Source organism: Carya illinoinensis, chromosome 13 (genome assembly GCF_018687715.1).
Source record: "Carya illinoinensis cultivar Pawnee chromosome 13, C.illinoinensisPawnee_v1, whole genome shotgun sequence".
Classification (NCBI taxonomy): Eukaryota; Viridiplantae; Streptophyta; class Magnoliopsida; order Fagales; family Juglandaceae; genus Carya; species Carya illinoinensis.
Window position 1 is genome coordinate 8,153,672 of NC_056764.1, and position 23,393 is coordinate 8,177,064.

Sequence of the window (23,393 nt, forward strand, 5' to 3'; positions counted from 1 at the left end):
AGCTTATCGTGTCAAAATCTCAAACCCTAACCCAACCCGTTAACATAACTTGTCGTGTCGTGTCAACCCGTTTTGACCCATTAGTTAATATTACTAAATAGGGTGACACGAAATAATATGACCTGTTTCAAACTGTTTATGTAAATATGTTGAATATGCTTGAAATTAACCTGTTTGACTTGATTAAATTTAACATAATTTTCTATAAATGTTAAAATTAAAATATCTATAAAAACTATAAAATTAACTACAAGTCCAAAATTATAATCTAAACAATAAAAATATCGAAATTAAAATTGTAACAATTTTACTTTTGGATAGAATGGTATAATTGTAATTTTAACTTTCTTAACGTGTCAAAACGGGTTGACCTGTTAGCAACCCGTTAAGCAATCGTGTCTTAACGGGTCAACCCGTTTTGACCCGAACTTGTTAAGACCAAACCCTAACCCGCTATTATCGTGTCGTGTTCGTATTGGGTTAATGGGTCGTGTAACATATTACCACCCCTATCTGCACATATGACCTCTCATAAAGGTAACCTAGATAATCTTCGCCCTTATAATGGCTTTGATCGTGTTATGTTAGGCAATGGAGATTTTTTGAAAGTTACTCATATTGGTGATGCAAGTATTGGTACTGGTTCTTCGTCTATTATCTTATGAGATGTCCTTCTAGTTCCTGAGTTAGAAAGAAGCTTACTATTTGTAGGCCAACTAGCTTCTGATTATTCAGTGACTTGTGAATTTTCTAATCATGATTTTGTGATTAAGGACAAGTTGACACAACAGGTGTTGATGAGGGGAACAAAAAGGGGTAACTTATATGCCATTCGTGCACCTCCAGTGGTCCTTTTCTCAACAAGGTTTTGGTCAATCTCAGAAAATATCTGGCACCAACGCCTTGGACATTCACAAGCTGCTGCAGTAGCTCATCTTCGCAAGCAATCATTAATAAAGACTACTAGCAATAGGACAACACCGTATGTGAAAGCTGTCAATTAGGAAAGCTTTCTAAGTTGCCATTTCTTTTGTCCGAATCTAAAATTTATACACCTTTTGAATTTGAAAAAATTCATATTGATTTATGGGGACAAGCACCAATTATTTCTAAGCATCAGTTTTGATTTTATGCAGCTCTAGTGGATGATTTTACTAAGTTTGTGTGGTTAATTCCATTGAAACAAAAGTCTGATTTCTTTGATCACTTTATTCTTTTTGAGATATTTGTCAAGAGACAATTTAATGGAGTGATTAAGAAACTTCAAACTAATGGGGTTGGAGAATTTGAAAACCAGCATTTCAAAAATCATCTACTAAATTCTAGAATTGTTCACCAACTTTCATGTCCTTACACACCTGAGCAAAATGGAATGGTTGAAATGAGACATCGTGTGATCCGAGAATTAGGCATTACCATGTTAATTCATGCAAATGTTCCCAAACTATTTTGGGTTGAAGCATTTACTATATCAGTTTTTCTTCTTAATCGTACTCCCACAACAACACTTCAATAGGACTTTCCTTTTTATCACTTATATGGAATGCATCGCGATTACTCTTCCTGAAGAATATTTGGTTCACGTTGCTTTCCTTACATCTGAGATTCTAAGAAAAACAAATTTGATAACAAGTCTGTAGTGTTTTGTGTCAATAATTTTGTTGCCCAGATGACTAACACAAGAGGGGGAGTGAATTGAGTTGTATTAAAAAATAACAATTATAAATCAAATATATAATATAAAATATAAACAAAATATGAAATAACAATAAATATAAAGAGTAAGGGTAAGAGAGAAGCAAACTCAGTATGTTAACGAGGTTCGGCTCCACTGCCTACGTCCTCACCTCAAACTATCCTTTGAGAATTCCCAAATTTACTATTCAACCTCCTTTAGGTGGAGATAGAAACCTATTACACCTTTGAACAACACCGCTACAAAGGATCCGTGTAGAACACCCTCTACACTTGCAATCACCTTACACGTGGTGATTCAACTATTCCCTGTGTAAAATACTTTCTACATACACAAGGGTTATACACACCCTTTTTCTGATACAAGGGCTGATAGTGGGTAAGTTATCAGAAAACACTCCTCAATGAGTGAAATAAGAACAATACAGCTCAAACTATATCTCTCAAAATGAACAAGGATTAAGGTGCAATGTTTAGAAAAGAGAGAATGAAAGTTTTGAATGAATGTTGTATGCTCTTGGTGTTGTAAATGTGAAACTCTCAAATGATCTATTTATATGCATATGAGACTTCATATTCAAATTTAAAAAGATTCACATGTCAAAAACAACATCATTCACTTTTTCAAAAAATTCAAATAAAAGGTTCTTCTTTTTCAATTGTCAAAGACAACATCATTCACTTTTTCAAAAAAATCAAACCTAATATTTTACTTTTGGCATATGACAAAAGGAGCACACTTTCCTTTTCAAAAAATTCAAACCTAATCTTTTACTTTTTACATATGACAAAAGGAGCACACTTTTCTTTTCAAAAAATTCAAACCTAATCTTTTACTTTTTGTATATGACAAAAGGAGCATACTTTACTTTTCAAAATTTTCAAACAAAATCATCTACCTTTTGTATAAGTCAAAAAAAGTATCAATTACTTTTGAAAAAATTCAAATAAAACATGCACATGTGAAAGATGACAATCAATCATCTTTAATATTTTCAAAGTTCAACCCTTTAATCAAGGCATGCACATGTAAAAGATGATAATCAATCATCTTTTAAAATTTTTAAATTTTAATTTTCAAAAATATTCATGCACATGTGAAAAATGTATTTTAATGCTTTATGATAAAATATTAATTTTGAGCATTAATCCTAATTTCGAATTTTAAGAGATTTACAACATTACTCTATGACTTTAATGTGAACTTATTTCCTTCTGGCTCATGCTTGGTTCTTTGATGTGCTTGACTTCATTGTGTGGACAACTTGAGCTTGAAACTCCTTTATTCTTTGAATTCATTTGTTATTATCAAAATCCATGTGTACATTTATAATCACATGAAACTTGAAACCTTGGGTTCAATAATCTCCCCATTTTTTATGATGACAAATACTTGATAGAACTTGAAACCTGTATTAATACTTAAGCTCCCCCTGAAAATATGCATTAGTTTTTCAAGCAAAAGTACAAATATAATTCCAAGTATATATAACAAGTTTAGCAATTTAAACAATGTTAATGTTCTAATCTAAAACTTCTCCCCCTTTTGGCATCATTAAAAAGGATCGGTAGCAAGTAAATAGACTGAAGAAAACGATGCATTTAATAGTCACTGTAGATAGTTGAAAAAGGAGTCGTACGTGACCCGACAAATGCTGTAAAATCTCAAGGCCTAACTCTATGAATTTAGTGCGACTGGAGATTTAAACAATCGCGTGATGTTGTTGACAAACGTGATTGAAGGCTATGAGTTTCTATAAAAAAATGAGCATTTTCATCTATCGGATGCCAAAAAAATACATCGCTTCTTGATCTGAGTTCTGTTTTTCCACAACGATAGAATGGCTGAGCAATTCTCTTCTACTGATGTTCCAGACTTGAATTAGGAACCCTTGACGCATCAATCATCAATCTTCTCTCCTGAAGCCGTCAATACCATGATAGGAGCAGAGAACCGTTTTTCTAGTAAGGCTGATTCTGAGATTATTGCAGAATCAAGAATGCTCAGTAGTCAATATGCTGCCTCTGTTACGATCATGTCTCGGAGGTTAATGGCGAGGGTGAGTGAGATTGATCATCTTAACATGCAAATATCTGAGTTACGATAGAAGCTTGCTAATAAAATAATGCACTTATCTATTTTGAAAGTAACTGTAAATCCTTTATTACATAATTAACTTATACTCAAAAAATTATGTTTTAGACTTTCAACAAGTAGAACATCTTCAATTATCAGAGAAGATTCATTACCAATTTTACCTATTCTCACGATCTTTCCTTTCGAGTTGTCTCCAAATGTCACGTGTCCTTATTCTTTAGATCTAAGATCAAAGAACTTAGTCTTGTCTCCCGTCATGTGTCTTGAACATCCACTATCTAAAAATCACTTGTTTTTACTTGTGGATGACTTCATGCATACCTATAAAAACAATTAAAATGATTTTTCTTGGTACCCAAATTCTTTGGGTCCTTTATTTATTAGTATTAGAAAAAATAAAATTTTTAGGTACCCATATGGCCCTAACAGTCATTGTATGATTTCTTCTAATAGGACAAGTATGATAATTATGACTATTTCTATTACAGAAATTACAAATAGCATGTGACATATATGAAGAACTTGAATGATTATAATAATATCTTTTTTTGACAAAATTATTTTTATGAAAAAAATTTTGATTATTGATCTTTGATATAGAAGGATTATCAAAAAATTTTTTATAAGGTTTGTATTTTTGTTTTGGCATATATCCCAAGTTTGCCTTGTCAAAAACACATCTTTGACTACCAAGAAGTTTTTCAAAATTCCTTTTCCATTCGTAAAGTTTTCAACAATATTTTCTAAATCGGTTTTCTTCTTATTCAATTCAAGATTTTCATCTTTCAAAATGATATTTTCTTTTCTTAAAATAACAATTTCATTTGTTAAAGAAAAATTTTTCTTTTTCAAAGCAGTATATTTGATACCCAATTTTTCAAATTCCTCATAAACCTCTTCTAAAATATTTTGCAATTCTTCATATGAAGGATCTTCAATATTATCAAGATTTGTTACCTCAATGTCATTTTTACCCATAAGACAAAGATTTGCTGATTCTCCATTGCTTGCTTCACTATCTGAGCTACTTGAATTATCATCCCATGTAACTTTCATTGCTTTCTTGCCCTTGTTTCGATCTTTCTTTAGCAGAGAACAATCTGGGTTGATATGACCAGGCTTATTACATTTATAACAAATTAAAGTGTCATTTTTACCTGAATCTTTCTTGGAAAACTTTTTGAAAGATTTCCTCGGAGGAATTTTATTTTTCTTTAAGAGCCTCTGAATTCTTCTTATTATCATCGCAACTTCTTCATCTTTGTCTTCATTTTTCTCATCTTCATCACTTTCACTTTCATGAGGAACAGCTTTAAGTGCCAAGCTCTTCTTTGGCTTTCCTTCTTCTTCTCCTCTTTTCAATGTGTACTCATGGGTGATAAGTGACCCGATAAGTTCATTCACTTCGAACTTCTTGAGGTCTCTAACTTAAAGAATAGCTGTCACTTTTGATTCCCAGCGTTTTGGTAGAGAGTTGAGAATTTTTCTTACTATCTCTACCTTGGAATAAACTTTGACAAGAGCTGTCAAGCTGTTTATGATGTTAGTAAAACGAGTGTGCATACTAGAAATAGATTCATCATCATTCATCTTAAACATTTCATATTCATGAGTAAGAATATAAATTTTTGATTTCTTGACTTGCGAAATTCCTTCATAAGTAACTTCCAAGTTATCCCAAATTTCTTTTGCCGTAGCACAAGTCATTATTCTATTAAATTCATTTCCATTGAGAGCATTAAATAATAAATTCATAGCAGTTAAATTCAAAGTATAAAGTCTATCGTCTTCACGATCAAACTCTTCTTTTTCCTTTTCGACATTTACTCCATCAAGCACTTTTGTTGGAATATAAGGTCCATTTACAATACATTTCCAGATTTCTCGACCTTGAGCCTGAAGGAATATTCTCATTCTAACTTTCCAGAATGAGTAATTATCTCCACAAAAGAGTGGAGGCCGACTGCTAGATTGACCTTCAACAAATGAAGCTGAAATGTTAGCTTTTAACTATCTTTTCAGCTTCATTTTGAGTTAAAATCTTATGGCTAACATTTCAGCTTCATTTGGTGAAGGTCAATCTAGCAGTCGGCCTCCACTCTTTTGTGGAGATAATTACTCATTCTGGAAAGTTAGAATGAGAATATTCCTTCAGACTCAAGGTCGAGAAATCTGGAAATGCATTGTAAATGGACCTTATATTCCAACAAAAGTGCTTGATTGAGTAAATGTCAAAAAGGAAGAATAAGAGTTTGATCATGAAGATGATAGACTTTATACTTTGAATTTAACTGCTATGAATTTATTATTTAATACTCTCAATAAAAATGAGTTTAATAGAATAATGATTTGTGCTACGGCAAAAGAAATTTGGGATAACTTGGAAGTTACTTATGAAGGAACTTCGCAAGTCAAAGAATCAAAAATTTATATTCTTACTCATAAATATGGAATGTTTAAGATGAATGATGATGAATCTATTTCTAGTATGCACACTCGTTTTATTAACATCATAAATAGCTTGACAGCTCTTGGTAAAGTTTATTCCAATGTGGAAATAGTAAGAAAAATTCTCAACTCTCTAACAAAACGCTGGAAATCAAAAGTGACAGCGATTCTTGAAGCTAGAGACCTCAAGAAAAATAAAACTCCTCCGAGGAAATCCTTCAAAAAGTTTTCCAAGAAAGATTCAGGTAGAAATGACACTTTAATTTGTTATAAATGTAATAAACCTGGTCATATCAAGTCAGATTGTCCTCTGTTAAAGAAAGATCGAAATAAGGGCAAAAAAGTAATGAAAGGTACATGGGATGATGATTCTAGTAGCTCAGATAGTGAAGCAAGCAATGGAGAATCAGCAAATCTTTGTCTTATAGCTAAAGATGACATTGAGGTAACAAATCTCGATAATATTGAAGATCCTTCATATGAAGAATTGCAAAATGTTTTAGAAGAGATTTATGAGGAATTTGAAAAATTTGGTATCAAATATACTGCTTTGAAAAAGAAAAATTTTTCTTTAACAAATCAAATTGATATTTTAAGAAAAGAAAGTATCATTTTGAAAGATGAAAATCTTGAATTGAATAAGAAGAAAACCGATTTAAAAAATATTGTTGAAAACTTTACGAATGGAAAAAGAAATTTTGAAAAACTTCTTGGTAGTTAAAGATGTGTTTTTGATAAGGCAGATTTGTGATATATGCCAAAACAAAAATACAAACCTTATAAAAATTTGTTTGATAATCATTCTACATCAAAGATCAATAATCAAATTTTTTTTCATAAAAATAATTTTGTCAAAAAAAGATATTATTATAATCATTCAAGTTCTTCATATATGTCACATGCTATTTATAATTTCTGTAATAGAAATAGTCATAATTATCATATTTTTCCTATTAGAAGAAATCATACAATGACTGTTAGGGTCATATGGGTATCTAAAAATCTTGTTTTTTTTAATACTAATAAATAAAGGACCCAAAGAACTTAGGTACCAATAAAAATCATTTTAATTGTTTTTATAGGTATGTATGAAGTCATCCACAAGCAAAAACAAGTAGTTTTTAGATAGTGGATGTTCAAGACACATGACGGGAGACAAGACTAAATTTTTTGATCTTAGATCTAAAGAAGAAGAACACGTGACATTTGGAGACAAGTCGAAAGGGAAGATCGAGGTATGATTGGTAGCTTATTATATTTAACAGCTAGTAGACCAGATATTATGTTTAGTGTGTGCTTATGTGTACACTTTCAATCATCTCCAAAAGAATCACATTTAATTGCAGTTAAGCGCATTCTTAAATATCTTAGTGGTACAATTAACCTAGGGTTATGGTACCCTAAGCACACATCTTTCGATCTAATTAGTTACACAGATGCAGATTATGCTGGCTGTAAAATAGATCGAAAAAGCACTAGTGGAGCATGTCATTTCTTAGGTCATGCACTAGTTTTCTGGTTTAGTAAAAAATAAAATTCTGTTGCACTATCTACTGCTGAGGCAGAATATGTTGCTGCGGGTAATTGTTGTGCTCAAGTTCTCTGCATGAAGCAACAACTTGAAGATTTTAAACTCATGTATAATCACATTCCAATCAAATGTGATAATACAAGTGCTATAAATCTTTCAAAGAACCCAATACAACATTCTTCGAGATCATGTGCAGAAAGGCAATATAGTACTAGAGTTCACAAACACACACGATCAGTTAGTAGACATTTTCACAAAGCCTTTACCAAAAGATAAATTATGTATGATCAGAAGAGAAATAGGTATGATGAATGCTATGAATATCTCTTAAAAGATAGACCAGAGTCAATAAAAATAGAGATAGATTTTTTAAATACTTTTACATAAACTTGAGATTCTTAACCTCATGTTTAAGACGCTCATTCTCTTCATACAATATGTCATTCTTATCCATGGGAACCGGCAAGCGGAATGAAGAATCTAATAATGATTTCAACTGCTTATTCTTCTGCCGAATGATTCATTCCCTTATGTGAGACTCTTGAACAATTCGTTGAAATACAACAATTTGTTCTTTGAGCTTTTCAACTTCATGATTTTTGGTTTGTAGCCGCTGGAAAAAAGCAACAATAGAGGAAGAGTAGCGAGTCCCAAGACTCACAAAGTCATAGATAGCATCAGAATTTGACTTATTAGCCAAATTATTATTTTCTTGTTGCAACATGGCACCAATGGCAGCTGCTGAAAGAACAGGAGGTTGAGGTGCAGAATGTCTCATGAATGGATTTAGAGAAATGTTAGAAGAATGAGCCATTGAGAAAAGAATAGAAGGCTTAAAACGAGAATGTTGAAAGAATGCAGATGAGTTATAGAGATGAGAAGAAAACTTAATGCGGATTGGATGAACTTTAGGACTGATTTTATAGAGATAGCATAAAGAACACGACAAACTATCATCCAAGTTAAAGAGCAATGTGATTTTTTTTTACCGATCGGTGAAAATGACATTTTTTTATAAACTCGGAACCTTCAATCTCGTTTGTCAACAACATCAGGCGATTTTTTTCAAATCTCCAGCCACACATGTCGGGTCACGAACGAATCTAATTTTTTTTCAACTATCTACAGTGTCTACTAACGCACCGTTTTCTTCAATCCATTTACTTGTTGCAGATCCTTTTTAATGATGCCAAAAGGGGGAGAAGTGTTAGACTAGAACATTAACATTGCTTGAATTGCTAAATTTGTTATATATACTTGGAATTATATTTATACTTTTGCTTAAAAAACTAACGCACATTCTCATGGGGAGCTTAAGTATTAATACAGGTTTTAGGTTCTATCAAGTATTTATCATTATCAAAAAGGGGGAGTGTTAGGAATTTGGACCTCCAAATTCACCCCTTAGGATCTACCATTTGTAAGAGTAATAAGAAAAATAGAGAAATAATAACAACACAAGAAATTTACGTGGAAACTCCAAAACAGGAGAAAAACCACCAGACCCAGAGAAGAAAATACACTATGTGAAAAATTATTACAATCACATAATTTCTCTCCTCACCCCAAACACACCCACAAAGTTTTATCCACTAGAAAAACTTTAACTCACACCTCTTCCCATTTTACAAAAATGGACAACAGAGAAATTTAACTAGAGTCAAAAGTTACTAGCTAAGCATTTGACTGGTGCACTTAAAATAAGAGGCTAAGCCTTTTATTTATAAGCCTTGAGAGCTTGCTCCTTCCCATTTCCCACCCATGTGGGACTAACCAAAGGAGCAAAAAGTCCAACAGGGAGATTGTTGAACTCAAGATTTCAAGTTTGTGTAATTATATATCTACATATAGATTTTGATGATAACAAATGAATTCAAAGAATAAAAAAGTTTCAAGTTCAAGTTGACTACACAATGGAGTCAAGCACATCAAGAAAACAAGCATGAGCAAGAAAGGAACAAGTTCACATTAAAATTATAGAGTAATGTTGTAAATCTCTTAAAAATTCGAAATTAGGATTAAGGCTCAAAATTAATATTTTATCATAAAGCATTAAAATACATTTTCCACATGTGCATGAATATTTTTGAAAATTAAATTTGAAAATTTTGAAAAATGATTGATTGTCATCTTTTACATATGCATGCCTTGATTAAAGGGTTGAACTTTGAAAATATGAAAGATGATTGATTGTCATATTTCACATGTGCATGTTTTATTTGAATATTTTCAAAAGTAATTGATGCTTTTTTTGACTTATGCAAAAGGTAGATAATTTTGTTTGAAATATTTGAAAAGTAAAGTGTGCTCATTTTGTCATATGCAAAAAGTAAAAGATTAGGTTTGAAATATTTGAAAAGTAAAGTGTGCTCATTTTGTCATATGCAAAAAGTAAAAGATTAGGTTTGATTTTTTTGAAAAGTAAAGTGTGCTCATTTTGTCATATGCAAAAAGTAAAAGATTAGGTTTGAAGTTTTTGAAAAATGAATCATGTTGTCTTTGACAATTGAAAAAGAATAACCTTTTATTTGAATTTTTTGAAAAAGTGAATGATGTCGCTTTGACATGTGAATCTTTTTTAATTTGAATATAAAGTCTCATATACCTATAAATAGATCATTTGAGAGCTTCACATTCACAACACCAAGAGCATACAATATTCATTCAAAACTTTCATTTTCTCTTCTCTAAGCATTGAGCCTTAATCCTTGTTCATTTTGAGAGATATAGTTTGCGCTGTATTATTTTTATTTCACTCATTGAGGAGTGTTTTCTGATAACCTACCCACTATCAACTCTTGTATCAGAAAAAATATATGTATAACCCTTGTGCGTGTAGAAAGTATTCTACACGGGGAATAGTTGAATCACCACGTGTAAGGTGATTGCAAGTGTAGAGGGTGTTCTACACGGATCCTTTGTAGCGGTGTTGTTCAAATGTGTAATAGGTTTCTATCTCCACCTGAAGGAGGTTGAATAGTGAATTTGAAAATCCTCAAGGGGTAGCTTGAGGCGAGGATGTAGGCAGTGGGGCCGAACCTCGTTAACATACTAAGTTTGCTTCTCTCTTACCCTTACTCTTTATATTTATTGTTCTTTCATATTTTGTTTATAGTTTATATTATATATCTGATTTATAATTGTTATTTTTTTAATACAACTCAATTCACCCCCCTCTTGTGTTAGTCATCTGGGCAACAATGGCCTAACTGAAAGGATGAATAGAACAATTGTTGAGAGGGTTAGGTACATGTTGTCCAATGCAAAATTACTTAAAATTTTTTGGGCAGAGGCAGTTAGTACTACTGTTTATTTGATAAATAGGAGTCAATCCACTACCATTAATTGTAAAACTCCACAATAATTATGGATTGGGAAACCCTCAGACTACAGTAACCTGAGGGTATTTGGCTGTGTTGCTTATACACACGTTAAAACTGACAAACTGGAACCTAGGACTGTAAAATGCATTTTTATTAAGTATCCTGAAGGAGTAAAAGGGAGTAAAAGGTTATAAGCTATGGATAGAGGAACCTGGAAAACAAAAGTGTATAATAAGTAGATATGTGACTTTTAATGAGTCACAAATGACCAGATCTCAACTGGATTCAGTTGAGACTCAATCTGCCACTATCCCAGAAAAGGTTTAGGTTGAGGTGGTGTCCTTGGACTCACCTTGAGGTGGTGTCCTTGGACTCACCACCTCAAGAAACATTTATATAGTCTGGAGATGACTCAACGTCTAGATTAGAAAGTGACGAAGGGAAAACCACTAACTCTTATAACCTTGTAAGGGATAGATCAAGAAGGGTTATAAGACCACCATTGAGATTTGCACATGTTGATATAATAGCCTATGATCTCTCTGTAGCACAAGACATTGAAGATCCTGAACCAATGTATTATAAAGAAGCAATGCATAGTAAAGAATCTAGTAATTGGCTTCTTACAATGTAAGAAGAAATGGAATCTCTTTATAAGAATAAAACTTGGGAAATTGTGTTAAAACCTGAAAAAGTTAAAATCATAGGGTCTAAATGGATATTCAAGAAAAAATAGGGTATAACTGGGGTAGAAAAACCTTGGTACAAAGCTAGGTTAGTGGCAAAGGGTTTTACATAAAGAGAAGGTATAGATTTCAATGAAATTTTCTCTCCTGTAGTAAAACACAGTTCTATCAGATTGTTGTTAGCCTACACTGCTTATCATGACATTGTTTTTAGAACAGTTGGATGTTAAAACTGCTTTTCTACATGGTGAATTAGAAGAAGCTCTGTACATGCAGCCTCCTGAAGGCTTTATAAATGAATCCAATAAGAACCATGTGTGTTTGTTGAAAAAATCTTTGTATGGACTAAAACAATCCCCAAGACAATGGTATAAAAGATTTGATACACATATAGTTGAGAATGGTTTTAAAAGATGCAATTATGATAGCTGTGTATATTTTAAAGTTTCTGATTATGTCATTGTTTACCTTTTATTATATGTGGATAACATGCTCATTGCTTGTAAATATAAGTGTAAAATTGAGCATATAAAAGAAATTTTAAAATCTTTTTTTCAAATGAAAGACCTTGGACCTGCTAAGAAAATCTTAGGTATGGAGATAATTAGAGATAGAAAAAGGAAATTACTCTACTTATCACAAAAAACATATCTACAAAGGGTACTTAAAAGATTTAGCATAGATTTAGCTAAATCTGTGAGTACCTCAATTGGACAGCATTTTAAACTTTTTGTAAATCAGTCTCTTAAAACTGATGATGAAAGGGAATTTATGATAAAAATACCATATGCAAGTATGGTAGGTAGTATCATGTATGCAATGGTCTGTTCAAGACCAGACCTTACCTATGCTGTTAGTCTAGTTACTAGGTTCATGGGAAACCCCACTGACAAGCATTGAAGTGGGTGTTTCAGTACTTAATAGGCTCCTCTAGTTTAGGGTTAAGTTTTGGTGGCAATGTGTTAAGTGGTCAAGAAATCTGTGGTTTTGTAGATTATGATTTTGCTGGAAACTTGGATACAAGGAAGTCCCTGACTGGCTATGTATTCACTACTTTTGGTGGTGCTGTGAGGGGAAATCTAATTTACAATCAGTTGTAACTTTGTCAACAACTGAGGCTGAATACATAGCCATGATAGAGGCTATAAAGGAGGCTTTATGGTTGAGAGGTATAACAAATGAATTAGGTTTATTTGAGGGTAATATCACAGTCTACTGTGATAATCAAAGCACTATACATCTCACTAAAAATCAAGTTTTTCATGAAAGATCAAAACATATTAACATTAGACTTCACTTTGTTACAGATGTGGTTGTAGGTGGCACAATCAAAGTGGAGAAAATGCCAACTGAAGAAAACCTAGCAGACATGATGACCAAACCATTGCCAAGATCAAAGTTCAGGCATTGCCTAGACTTGATCAACATGGAGGAGAGCTGACTAGGGACTAAAAGGTGGGATCTGGCCAGAGATGGGGAACCTTGAAGTTAAATTGATGACAAGGTGGAGATTGTAGTGTTCTATGTCAATAATTTGTATATAGAAAGACATATTTGTAATTTGTATCTTATTATTCTATTCTTGTAATCCGGTGGTTATTACATGGCCACGTGTTTAGATCATATGCATTAGGGTTCTGTCATGTTATGAGTTAGTAGTATAAAAGGCCAAGTGATGGCCACTGTAGAGAGAAGAGAGAGACAGCCGTATAAGAGAAAGAGGCTAAGAAAGAAATTAGGGTTTATGAGAGAAACTTGAAATCAGTGAAGATTGAGAGGGAGTTAAGGTCATTTTATGACCTGAATCTTGTAACATGTTCCTTTGTTGCGATTGGAAGTTCTAATAAGATGATCTTTGGCTAGTTCCTCCTGTAGATGTAGATCCGAAAGGATCGAACCATGTTAAATCCTTGTGTTCTTGGTATATTCGTTCTATTTTCTTATTTATAACCTGATTGTGTTTTCTGTTTTATATTTCTTGAATCAATCTTGGTATTTTGTTGAGATATTTGGTGTTCTTGCAGAAACCCTAGAATTACAACAAAGTCCTTATCCTGTGTGTTTATGGGTTACAGCGATAGGCACAAAGGCTACCGATGTTACTCTCCTTTCACAAAAAGATTTTATATATCACGACATGTGGTATTTGATGAATATTTTTTACCTTACAAACAATCCAGCAACACACCTATCTTCTCAACTGGATCACAGCCCACTACCTTTCGTGAATTTTATTCATATTTCAATCCTCCTCACACTAAGGTACTACTGTTTGGCTATCAAGATTTTTCATCTCTAACACAAAATTCTCATCTCATCATTACAATTTTTTCAAATCTACATACAAAATATAATAAACAATACAATTTTTTCTTAACTTTTTCAAATCCCAAAATAATAATAATATTAAAATATAATATTTTAATATTTAATCTTAAAATTCAAAATTCTCATCTGAGAAATCTCAGTGGCCAAGCAGAACCTGAGTCTCCTGTTAGTTTCAACACAGTCAGCAAACAATGAGAATCCTCCAACTCCAAATGTGCCTTTGACAAAACCCATTGCTATGAAGGAGCTTACTGGTCATGAGATCAATGATCTCTTGGTTTCACAACCTCCTTCTCTTCCATACTCATTCTTCAATGAGTCCCATATTGAGCCTTGTGATGACCCAAACTTAAATTCTATTGACAGTAACGCACCTACAAGCACCAGTTTAGCAGGTCCTCAAGTGGCTATTCGTCCCATGGTCACACGCAGTAAGGTAGGGGTTCAAAAACCCAATCCTAACTATGCTCTTTTGCATTTTTATGATTCAGTACCAAAAGAACCAAGTGGCTACTCCTCAAGTGGCTATTCGTCCCATGGTCACACGCAGTAAGGTAGGGGTTCAAAAACCCAATCCTAAATATGCTCTTTTGCATTTTTATGATTCAGTACCAAAAGAAACACGGTCTCTTAAAACGCTCTATCTCACTCTGGCCAAAGAAAGGCCATGCATGATTAACTACATGCTTTAACTCAACAAAACACATGGAATTTGGTGTCTCGTACATCTTCAATGAATGTTTTTGGATCTCGATGGGTGTACAAAGTAAAACTAAAAGCTGACGGCACAGTAGAACGTCTCAAAGTAAGGCTTGTTGCTAAAGAGTACCATTAATTACAAGGAGTTGATTTCACAGAAACTTACTCCCCTGTTGTAAAGCCAGGAACAATTCAATTAGTACTCTCTCTTACCACAGTTAAAGGGTGGGATATTAGACAACTTGATGTTAAGAATGCTTTTTTTTGCATGGCTCTCTAACTGAAGAAGTTTTCATGGAACAACCTCTTGGATTCAAAGATCCTAGTTGTCTAGATTCTGTTTGCCATTTGAACAAAGCCATTTATGGCCTCAAACAAGCTCCAAGGGCTTGGTTTGACATGTTTAGTTCTCATCTTTTACACTCTAGTTTCCAGTGCAGCTCAACTGATCCTAGTTTGTTTGTTCATCATTCGGATAAAGGAACTTTGGCCTTATTACTTTATGTTGATGACATCATACTCACAGGCTCTTCTTCAAGTCTTATTCAGGAATTCATCTCCAGCCTTCATCATGAGTTTGCCATGAAAGACCTTGGATCCCTTCATTATTTGGATACAAGTCTCCTCAATACCAACTGGTTTATTTCTTCATCAAACCACATATGCAATGGATGTATTAGAACACAGTGGCATGCATGAGTCTAAACCTATCAAGACTCCTATGTGTACTAAGACAACACTTGATCCAAACTCTCCACTGCAACCTGATCCTCATGCATACAGATCTTTAGTAGGTGCTATTCAATATCTGATTTTGACATGCCCAAACCTCTCCTATAGTGTGAACTTCGTGTCACAGTTTATGCATGCACCTATTGAATGTCACTTTGCTTTGGTAAGAAGGATTTTATGTTATGTCAAAGGTACAATCCATCTGGGTATTCACATTCAAGCTTCCAGTTCACTAGATCTTTATGGGTTCTCGGATTCCGATTGGGTTGTTTGTAATCTTACACGACGATCAACAACTGGTTATTGCACATATTTAGGAAGAAATCTTATCTCTTGGTGTGTAAAGAAAAAACTAACAGTCTCCCGCTCTAGTTTTAAAGCTGAATATTGAGCACTTGCTCAAGCAGCAGCATATTCAGCAGCTGAGATAACATGGATTATATTCATCTTGCGTGACCTTCATGTTCCTTTGCCTCAAGTTTCAACATTATTCTGTGATAACATGAGTTCTCTTTTCATGACAGTAAATCCAGTCTTTCATGCACGTAGTAAGCACATTGAAGTTGATTACCATTACATTTGCAAATGTGTCTCTCTTGGCATACTTGTCACCAAACACATCCCGACAAAATTTCAGATTGCAGATATATTTACAAAGCCACAACTACGACCTGCCTTAGAATCTTTGCGTGACAAATTGTGCATCTCCACTATGCTCAATTTGAGGGGGATGATAAAACAGAGGATGCAGTGGCTGAGATTTCTCCTCGAACACAACCGAGGATCAAGACTACAACTCAACCAAATCCTTGTCATAAACTCTAGCATGATAGCAGCATTATGAAATCAGTCTTGTAATCAATACTTGCGTGACAGTAGTCATGTTTACAACATTTCACCTTGTAATTATTCCTTTGTAAAGAAATAGAAAGTAATATAAATACATACAATCACATCCTGTTTTAAGGCGTGGTGAGATTTCTCCATTACTCTATTTACTTCAAATTTATTTTTATTTAACTTGTATGGTAGCCACAGGCGATGTTGTAGGATCACAGGCTATTGCAATTTCTATTTCTCGCATTTGGGACAAAAGAAGCCATGGAAATCATTGCTTTCAGCTATTTGCTTGGTTTTTAGGCCTCCAGTTCATCTATATGAATATCTGAGATTTGACTTTTTCATACATCACTCGCAAATGTGTTTTTTTGTTTAGATAAATCTGACTTTATAGGGAAGAGAGAGAGAGAGAGAGAGAGAGAGAGAGAGAGAGAGAGATGGACCAACTGGATTGTTTGTAGAACAAGAAGAAAGTTTTAAGGTTTACATTCCCTTTACTGCTGACATATATATGATGATAGTGTACAGCACAGAGGTCGCCTGATAAATTTACTTTGGATTTTGATAATAGCTAAACAAAGGCTTTTCCAAGGCCGAAAGCTATATGCTAAGAGCTACAGTATACACATACTTACATGAAGCATGGTGAGCAAAAAATTAATTCAAATTAATTCTTGCAGGAAGACATGCTCCGGGAGCTTGCTCTTCCACAAAAGTGCCTTCACAAGTAACTAGTTTCAGAGCAGACTGAGCAGTGAGGTGGTACTTCTGCCGGGCTTCAGCCAAGCTCCTGCAGAGAACCTGCTCAACCCATTCCTCCACTGCTCTATTTCTGTCTGATAACCAAGCAGCTGCGAGCATTTGCACCATAGCCTCGTAATCAATCTCCAGTACAACCTTAGTCCCAAGACTCCTCTGGCATTTTAGGCTAATATCCTTCACTATTTTTCCAGCAAGTGCATCAAAATTAAATGATTTAAAGTCCACATTTTCATCCACTTGATCAAACAACTCCTCTAACCAAGCTTCCGAGTTTTCAGAGATAGAGTCACTGTCACAGTCTCCATAATCAATGTCCTCCAGATCGTCTACGGGTAGATTCAAATCCAAATAGGACCTGGACAACTTGTGTGCCCGCTTCGGCATCTCGAATATTTCTCCCTGAACCATAGAATCACGGGTCTCGGTCAGCCTCCTTTTATTTACAGACTTGGGATTCAAGAATCCTTTTCTTGGAGTTACTCTCACATTCATCCCATTGCTTCTGTCGCTATCCCCAGCAATGCATTCCATCAAGATTTGCATCTGATATCTTCTGGCTTTGAGTATTATTTCCTCAGGGAATTGCTTGGGTTCCTTACTTGAAAGGAACGTTCTATCTCCCTTTGTGATCATTGAGGCCATCACGATGACCGTATTGTTGATGCTGATTTCTCTCCCATAGGAGTCTGCAAATTTGCCCGTCCTAATCGCCTGGGACAAGCTCCTTTGGGCCAAATTATCAGCCTTATCTACATTTTGAAGGAAGACAACTGAATGGGGCTTCTTTCTCAACTCCCCAGCAATGTAGTCAATAACAGTCTTTCCTCTAAAGTTCGTACCAGAACATCCAAATTCATTGTGTCCAAATATCATGTTTGATTGGTAAACCCTGTCTTGGAAGCCCAAATCCACAGAGATTAGGCTTTCCTTGGTGCCAAACATTAGCTCAGCTAGTGCTGAAGCAATTCTCTTCTTTCCAACTTTGTCAGGTCCAAGGAAAGTAAGCCAAATATCTCCTCTGAGACTTGAGCCACGGTGCCTTCCATTACCAGCTCGGCAACAGGATATAGCTTTACTGATAGAACATATGGCTTCATCTTGCCAGCAAACCTTTTCTGCAAGAAATCTCCTAAGTGACTTAAAATCTCTTATATCAGACTGACCTCCCATATTTGGACCAGAGCAGGAAGAGGACGGGGCAACTTGGTGCGAAGTACTTTCACTCACTGCATCAACCTCAGCAGAAACAGAACCTGAAAAATTTTGAAGACATTCCTTGTCACCTGATATTTTTGAACTGTCAGGCTCCTGACTGGCCGATGCATAGAGTGTTCCCAACCCCAAATCTGTGGTCACAGAAGTGACAGGAGAAGATGATGCACAGTCGGGGGGTAGACTCAAATTGGGGGTAGGATACCTAGCAAACCAGGGGCTCTTCATCTCAATTTGCTGACTCTTTGAAACCTTATCCAGTAGCTCAGATTGAAAATTACGATTTTCAGCAGCAGAAGCCACTGGTATTTGAATGTCCTGTTCAAATGGGAAAACTTTTTGGAAGTCTGTTGGCATACTGGAGCTTGGGTTGGCATGTTGGCTTTTGATTACAGATGAATCTTTACTGCTTCCTTCCTTCCGATTTGCACTCAAAAGGAAGTCCTCAGCAGATGGGACTTGGAACCTGGCATGGGAAATATCTAATTTAGGTTGTACTTGATGGATTTGCCAGCAGATGTCGTTCCATTTCTTTTGCAGCCGCAAAATTTTGGCATTCAGTGCTTCTGGATCATCTGTGGTCTGCACTGATTAAAAACTCTTACATACACATTGTCTCAGCGTAATTAATGAAATATGGCAAACAATAGATTTTTTAACTGTTGCAACAAAAGTGCTAAACTCTGTGTGCATGTGCATGTGTTTCAGTGTTCATACGTCAGCACATATGTGCATGTAACTGAGTTAGAAATCAAACATCAAAGAGTTACACACCTTTGCCACATCCACTAATTTCTCCGCATCAAGTTCAGCCATTCTCAACCAAGAAGGAAGGCTTTCTGAGTACTGATCAGCAACAGAACTAGTTGATCCTCCCTTCTGAATGAGAGCAGCTTCTTGCTCATATTTTTCAGTGCATAGCTTACAACGTGTAAAGGATTGATTTGTGCGGCTTAATGGAATTCTGAAATCAGATGTTGTAGAGAAGAACCCACCAAATGGAACAAAGGAACCCATCAAGCTGAAAGTGTATTATGAGCATGAAACTGTGAGATCCAATGAGCACAAAAAAGTCAGAAGCCAGAGTATATATTAACTAAAACACATACATGCATGACTTGGAGGAGCACCAGACACCTAGATAACCCATATACCCTAAAAGTTAGAAATCTGTAGAGTAAAACTGATATTGTCTTCACAAAGAGGAATCAGCAACAAAAACTTTATTACTATTGCCTTTCACTCATTGTAAGATGACCTCAACTAGCTGTTGCTTTGGATTGGAAACCACACCAGCTAGAGCAGAAGACAAAAAAAAAAAAAAAAAAAAAAGATACTGTGACAAAATCATATTGGCTGTAGTAGTTAAAACAAGTGCAACTTATTCTGATATTTTTCATTAAATTTGACCGAAACCCCCTTTGGAGTGAAAAAGGAGATAAAGGCCATCTTGAAGCAAGCAGGAACACATATCAAAGTATGGTTGAGATTTGATACTTGGTTAGAGAGGGATTCCATCCAAATTAACGATTCATGAAAGCATACCATGAGATCATGCTTTTCTATCTTCTTCTTCTTCTTCACTATTTTGGTTGGGATGAATGGAAAGGTAGTTGGCATCCCTTTCCTTGAATGAACGTAATATATTTTAACGAACATAATAGATTTTATTGTCTCAGGCATTGTTTTGAGCTCGCAGATAAAATCTTTGTTCTTTTTTTTTTTTTTTTTTTTTTTTGAGAGAGAGAGAGAGAGAGGAAAGCCTACTGACCTGAAATATACAAAGAAGGCATGGATTTCATCTTAAAAAAACTTTGAATTCAGAGAAAGATTTAGGCCTGTTTTGGACAGCAAGACCTTCACATCTCATCTCATCTCATCTCAATATTCAAACACCATAAATACAAATACTTTTCAATTTCAAATATTCAACTTTTTCATTTAGTCATTACCTACTCATTACAATTTTACCAAACTTCTAAATAAAGCATAAAAAACAATTCAAATTTTTCAAATTCCAAGTTAAAAATTATATTTTAATAATATTTTAACTTTATAATATTTTTATTCTAACTTTTTATCTATTTTTTTCCAAAACTCTATAAATTATCTAAACTCAAACCATTTCACTGCTATTCATAAATTATTTCATCATTATTCATAAATTATTTCTTCTCATCTCACTATCCGAAACAGGCCTTATCATTTACAACATATATAAATAATGATCTAAAAAGCAATAAGAAGATGAACAACCATAATGCAATAAAAGAAAACAATCCAGAAGAGTAAGGAAAGAGCAAGAACAACACGTCTTTGACTGTTTATTTCCTTGCATGACATATTAGAAAGCCTCCACTCTTGTCATTTCAATTACCACTTGTGAATACAAAAGCAAGTTAGAAAGAAGACGTGCACTAGTAGTCTGTGCCTGTAAGTTTCCATAAAAAATGTATTTTCACGACGAACATCCAATTGCAGAGCCCTCGTAATCGATTATTTCCCTCGTATTAAAAACTAGTGAATCCTCGAAACAACAGACACGTGAGGAAAGAAAAAATATAGAGGAACAAAGAATGGCTTCGCACCTAGACTTGGAGCAAAATCCATCGTTGAAAGGCACAGAAGTGATGGGCAAGGGATGCAAATCCCAGTCTTTCTCTATGCTCGGAAACCGACCCAGAAGCTTTGAGTACGTCTCGTTAGTCCCCGCCGCACCCATCAGCCACAATTTCTCCCCGTGAAGCTCCAACAACCTCGTCAACTGCGAAACCACAAAGCTGACAGCCACACCCGACACACTTTCTTCGATCAACGCCTTCAAATCGCCGAAGTTGACGACAATTCCGGGCCCCGAGCATTGCTCAGCAGCACTACCCAACTCCTTAAACTTCAATCCCAACTTGTCCTCGCTCCCACCTCCATTAACAAACTCCGAAATATCATTCTCTGCGCTGCTTACACTCAACCCAGCTAGCTCAGCTGGCAAAGAACTCCCTTTACCTTTGTTTATACACTCGGTGAAGCTCCGAAGGGCGTCGATGGCGCAAGTTCCGACTAGCAACGGGTTTTTCCCAGTCTTTTTGAGTAAAACCTGAGCGATTCTTCTGGAATTCTCGTCCCCAGAAACCTCCAAGCTGAAACTACGTTGTACCGGGTCCGAATCCGTCAGGTTACAGAGGAAAATTGGCGGGAATCGAGTCCTTGAGAACCGGGTTACTGGCGGCTGGATAATTGCTATCTTTATGTCGCAGCTCCGGAAACCTGCCTCCCCTAAAACCCGACTGACGATCGGGTCGTCGAGAATGGAGAGGATAAGGTGCTTGAGCTCGACTTTTAAAAGCGATGTCGTCTGCTGCTGGCCTTGAATGATTTGGTGGTGCAGGTGACAGCTCTCGGGGTGGCGCCTCTGGTTCGCCTGGGACCGCTTGATCGCGGCCATGAGGGAGTTCGAGACCGGAGGCTCTTCGAGGGCTCTGGAAGAGGAGGGCAAGCGGTCCAGGGAGACCCCCACGGAGAGCTCAAGTGCCCGAAACTGAAGCCGTGGTGAGTACGCGCCGCTGCGTGCTCGTGCGCAGGCGTCCCGGAGAGCCGAGGGCAGGGCCAGCAAGGCCGAGATGGCGTGGAGGGACGTCGTTTGCGCGTGGCTGCGCCGACGCGCCACTGCCACCGCATCATCCAGAACACGCGCGGCCTCCTCTGTTAAGCATTGCCTGGCTGCGCTAACCGGCGTCGGCATCGCCGGCGAGCATATACTATATTTCGCACCCTATTTATAAATCTATATGTACGCGTGAGCATACGAATGAATGTTTATTTGTGAAAGCAAAGCTCTAATAAAAAATTTCCAAAGAGGGGTTTACTTCAGAAACTTTTGGGTATAGTTTACCCATAGTTTATACAGGCAGGCCAGGACAAAGATAAAGGCAGTTAAAAAAAAAAAAAAAAAAAAACCAAACTCACAAAAACATTTCCGTTTGGAAATAGAGAAAAGATAGGTTGTTTAATGTTCCTGTTGTGCATCTTTTCATTGTTGCTTTGGTTTGCATTGTTTGCGTGTGGGTCCTGTCTCGTTGGCAGAAGAACAAACGCATGGCGAGCAAGCATAGATTCTCTAATCTCCTGAGGTATATGTACCTGCTTCTTTGCTACTTTCACTGCTCCATTCTTTCACAGTGCTAACTCACCTTTTTCCCCGAGAGAGAGATGCTGTGTCCACCGAAGCAGATGGGCCAACCATACTGGTGGCACTCGGGATCAGTGTCCAGCTCTGAGAAAGATACGCATGTGGATTTTGAACACATATACATAGATATTTTCCATGAATTTTATTGTATTTAATATTAATTGTATAGAGCTCTTAATTATGATTGTCCTGTCTTTATTAGCCATATGTTGGTGCCGTTGTGCACCATTATTAGACTTATTTATGGGTTTCTGTCGATGACTTATGTTTCCAAGAATGGTGTGTTGTATTTAAGCTCAAGAAAAAATCTTCACAATCTCTCAATATTTTATACTCTATATTTTTTATAATTTTTATTATTTTATTTTTTATTAAATATTTAATATATAAATAATAAATAAAATAATTAAATTAATTTAAAAAGAATAAATTCAAAAAAAATATTAAAAAAATATCAAAAAATTAAAAAAAAATAGAATATAATGTGTTAGGAAGTTATGTAGCATTTCCCTTTCATATGCTCCCTTATGTTGTAAATTGATTTATATTATTAATTCTTCAAAAAAATAAAATAGAATGGTTAAAAGTCGAGTCTTTCTACGTCTACACACCATATCTATTAAATTAAATTAAAATTATTTTAAAAAATAAATAAATATAAAATTCATATAAAAAAATTAAATTTTTAATAATAAATTTATATTTTTTTTAAAAATAATTGTATAATATTTCTACGCATGCAACAACCAAAACAGTGTATCAATGGTGGCCCACTTCACAGTGTGGTTTATGCCTTTCTATTTTGATTTGACCAAGCTGTCAAGAGCTGATGAGTCACGAAAGGGGACAAAAC

The 23,393-nt window shown here is 35.2% G+C and overlaps 1 protein-coding gene across 2 annotated transcripts; it reads right to left on the reverse strand.

Moving 5' to 3' along the window:
* Window positions 1-16,818: 16,818 nt before the first annotated feature.
* On the reverse strand, window positions 16,819-22,615 carry LOC122291801 (protein SMAX1-LIKE 6-like). 2 transcript variants are annotated; one of them, XM_043099781.1, is made up of 3 exons: window positions 20,943-22,615; window positions 19,129-19,381; window positions 16,819-18,936 (listed from the first exon to the last, which is right to left on the reverse strand). In XM_043099781.1, the coding sequence occupies exons 1-3, from the start codon at window positions 22,091-22,093 to the stop codon at window positions 17,038-17,040; spliced, it is 3,303 nt and encodes a 1,100-aa protein (XP_042955715.1). In that variant the 5' UTR covers window positions 22,094-22,615; the 3' UTR covers window positions 16,819-17,037. The 2 variants fall into 2 exon arrangements, with proteins under 2 accessions (XP_042955715.1, XP_042955716.1); XM_043099782.1 differs by having other exon boundaries at window positions 19,129-19,375; window positions 20,943-22,613.
* Between the last annotated feature and the right edge of the window lie 778 nt (window positions 22,616-23,393).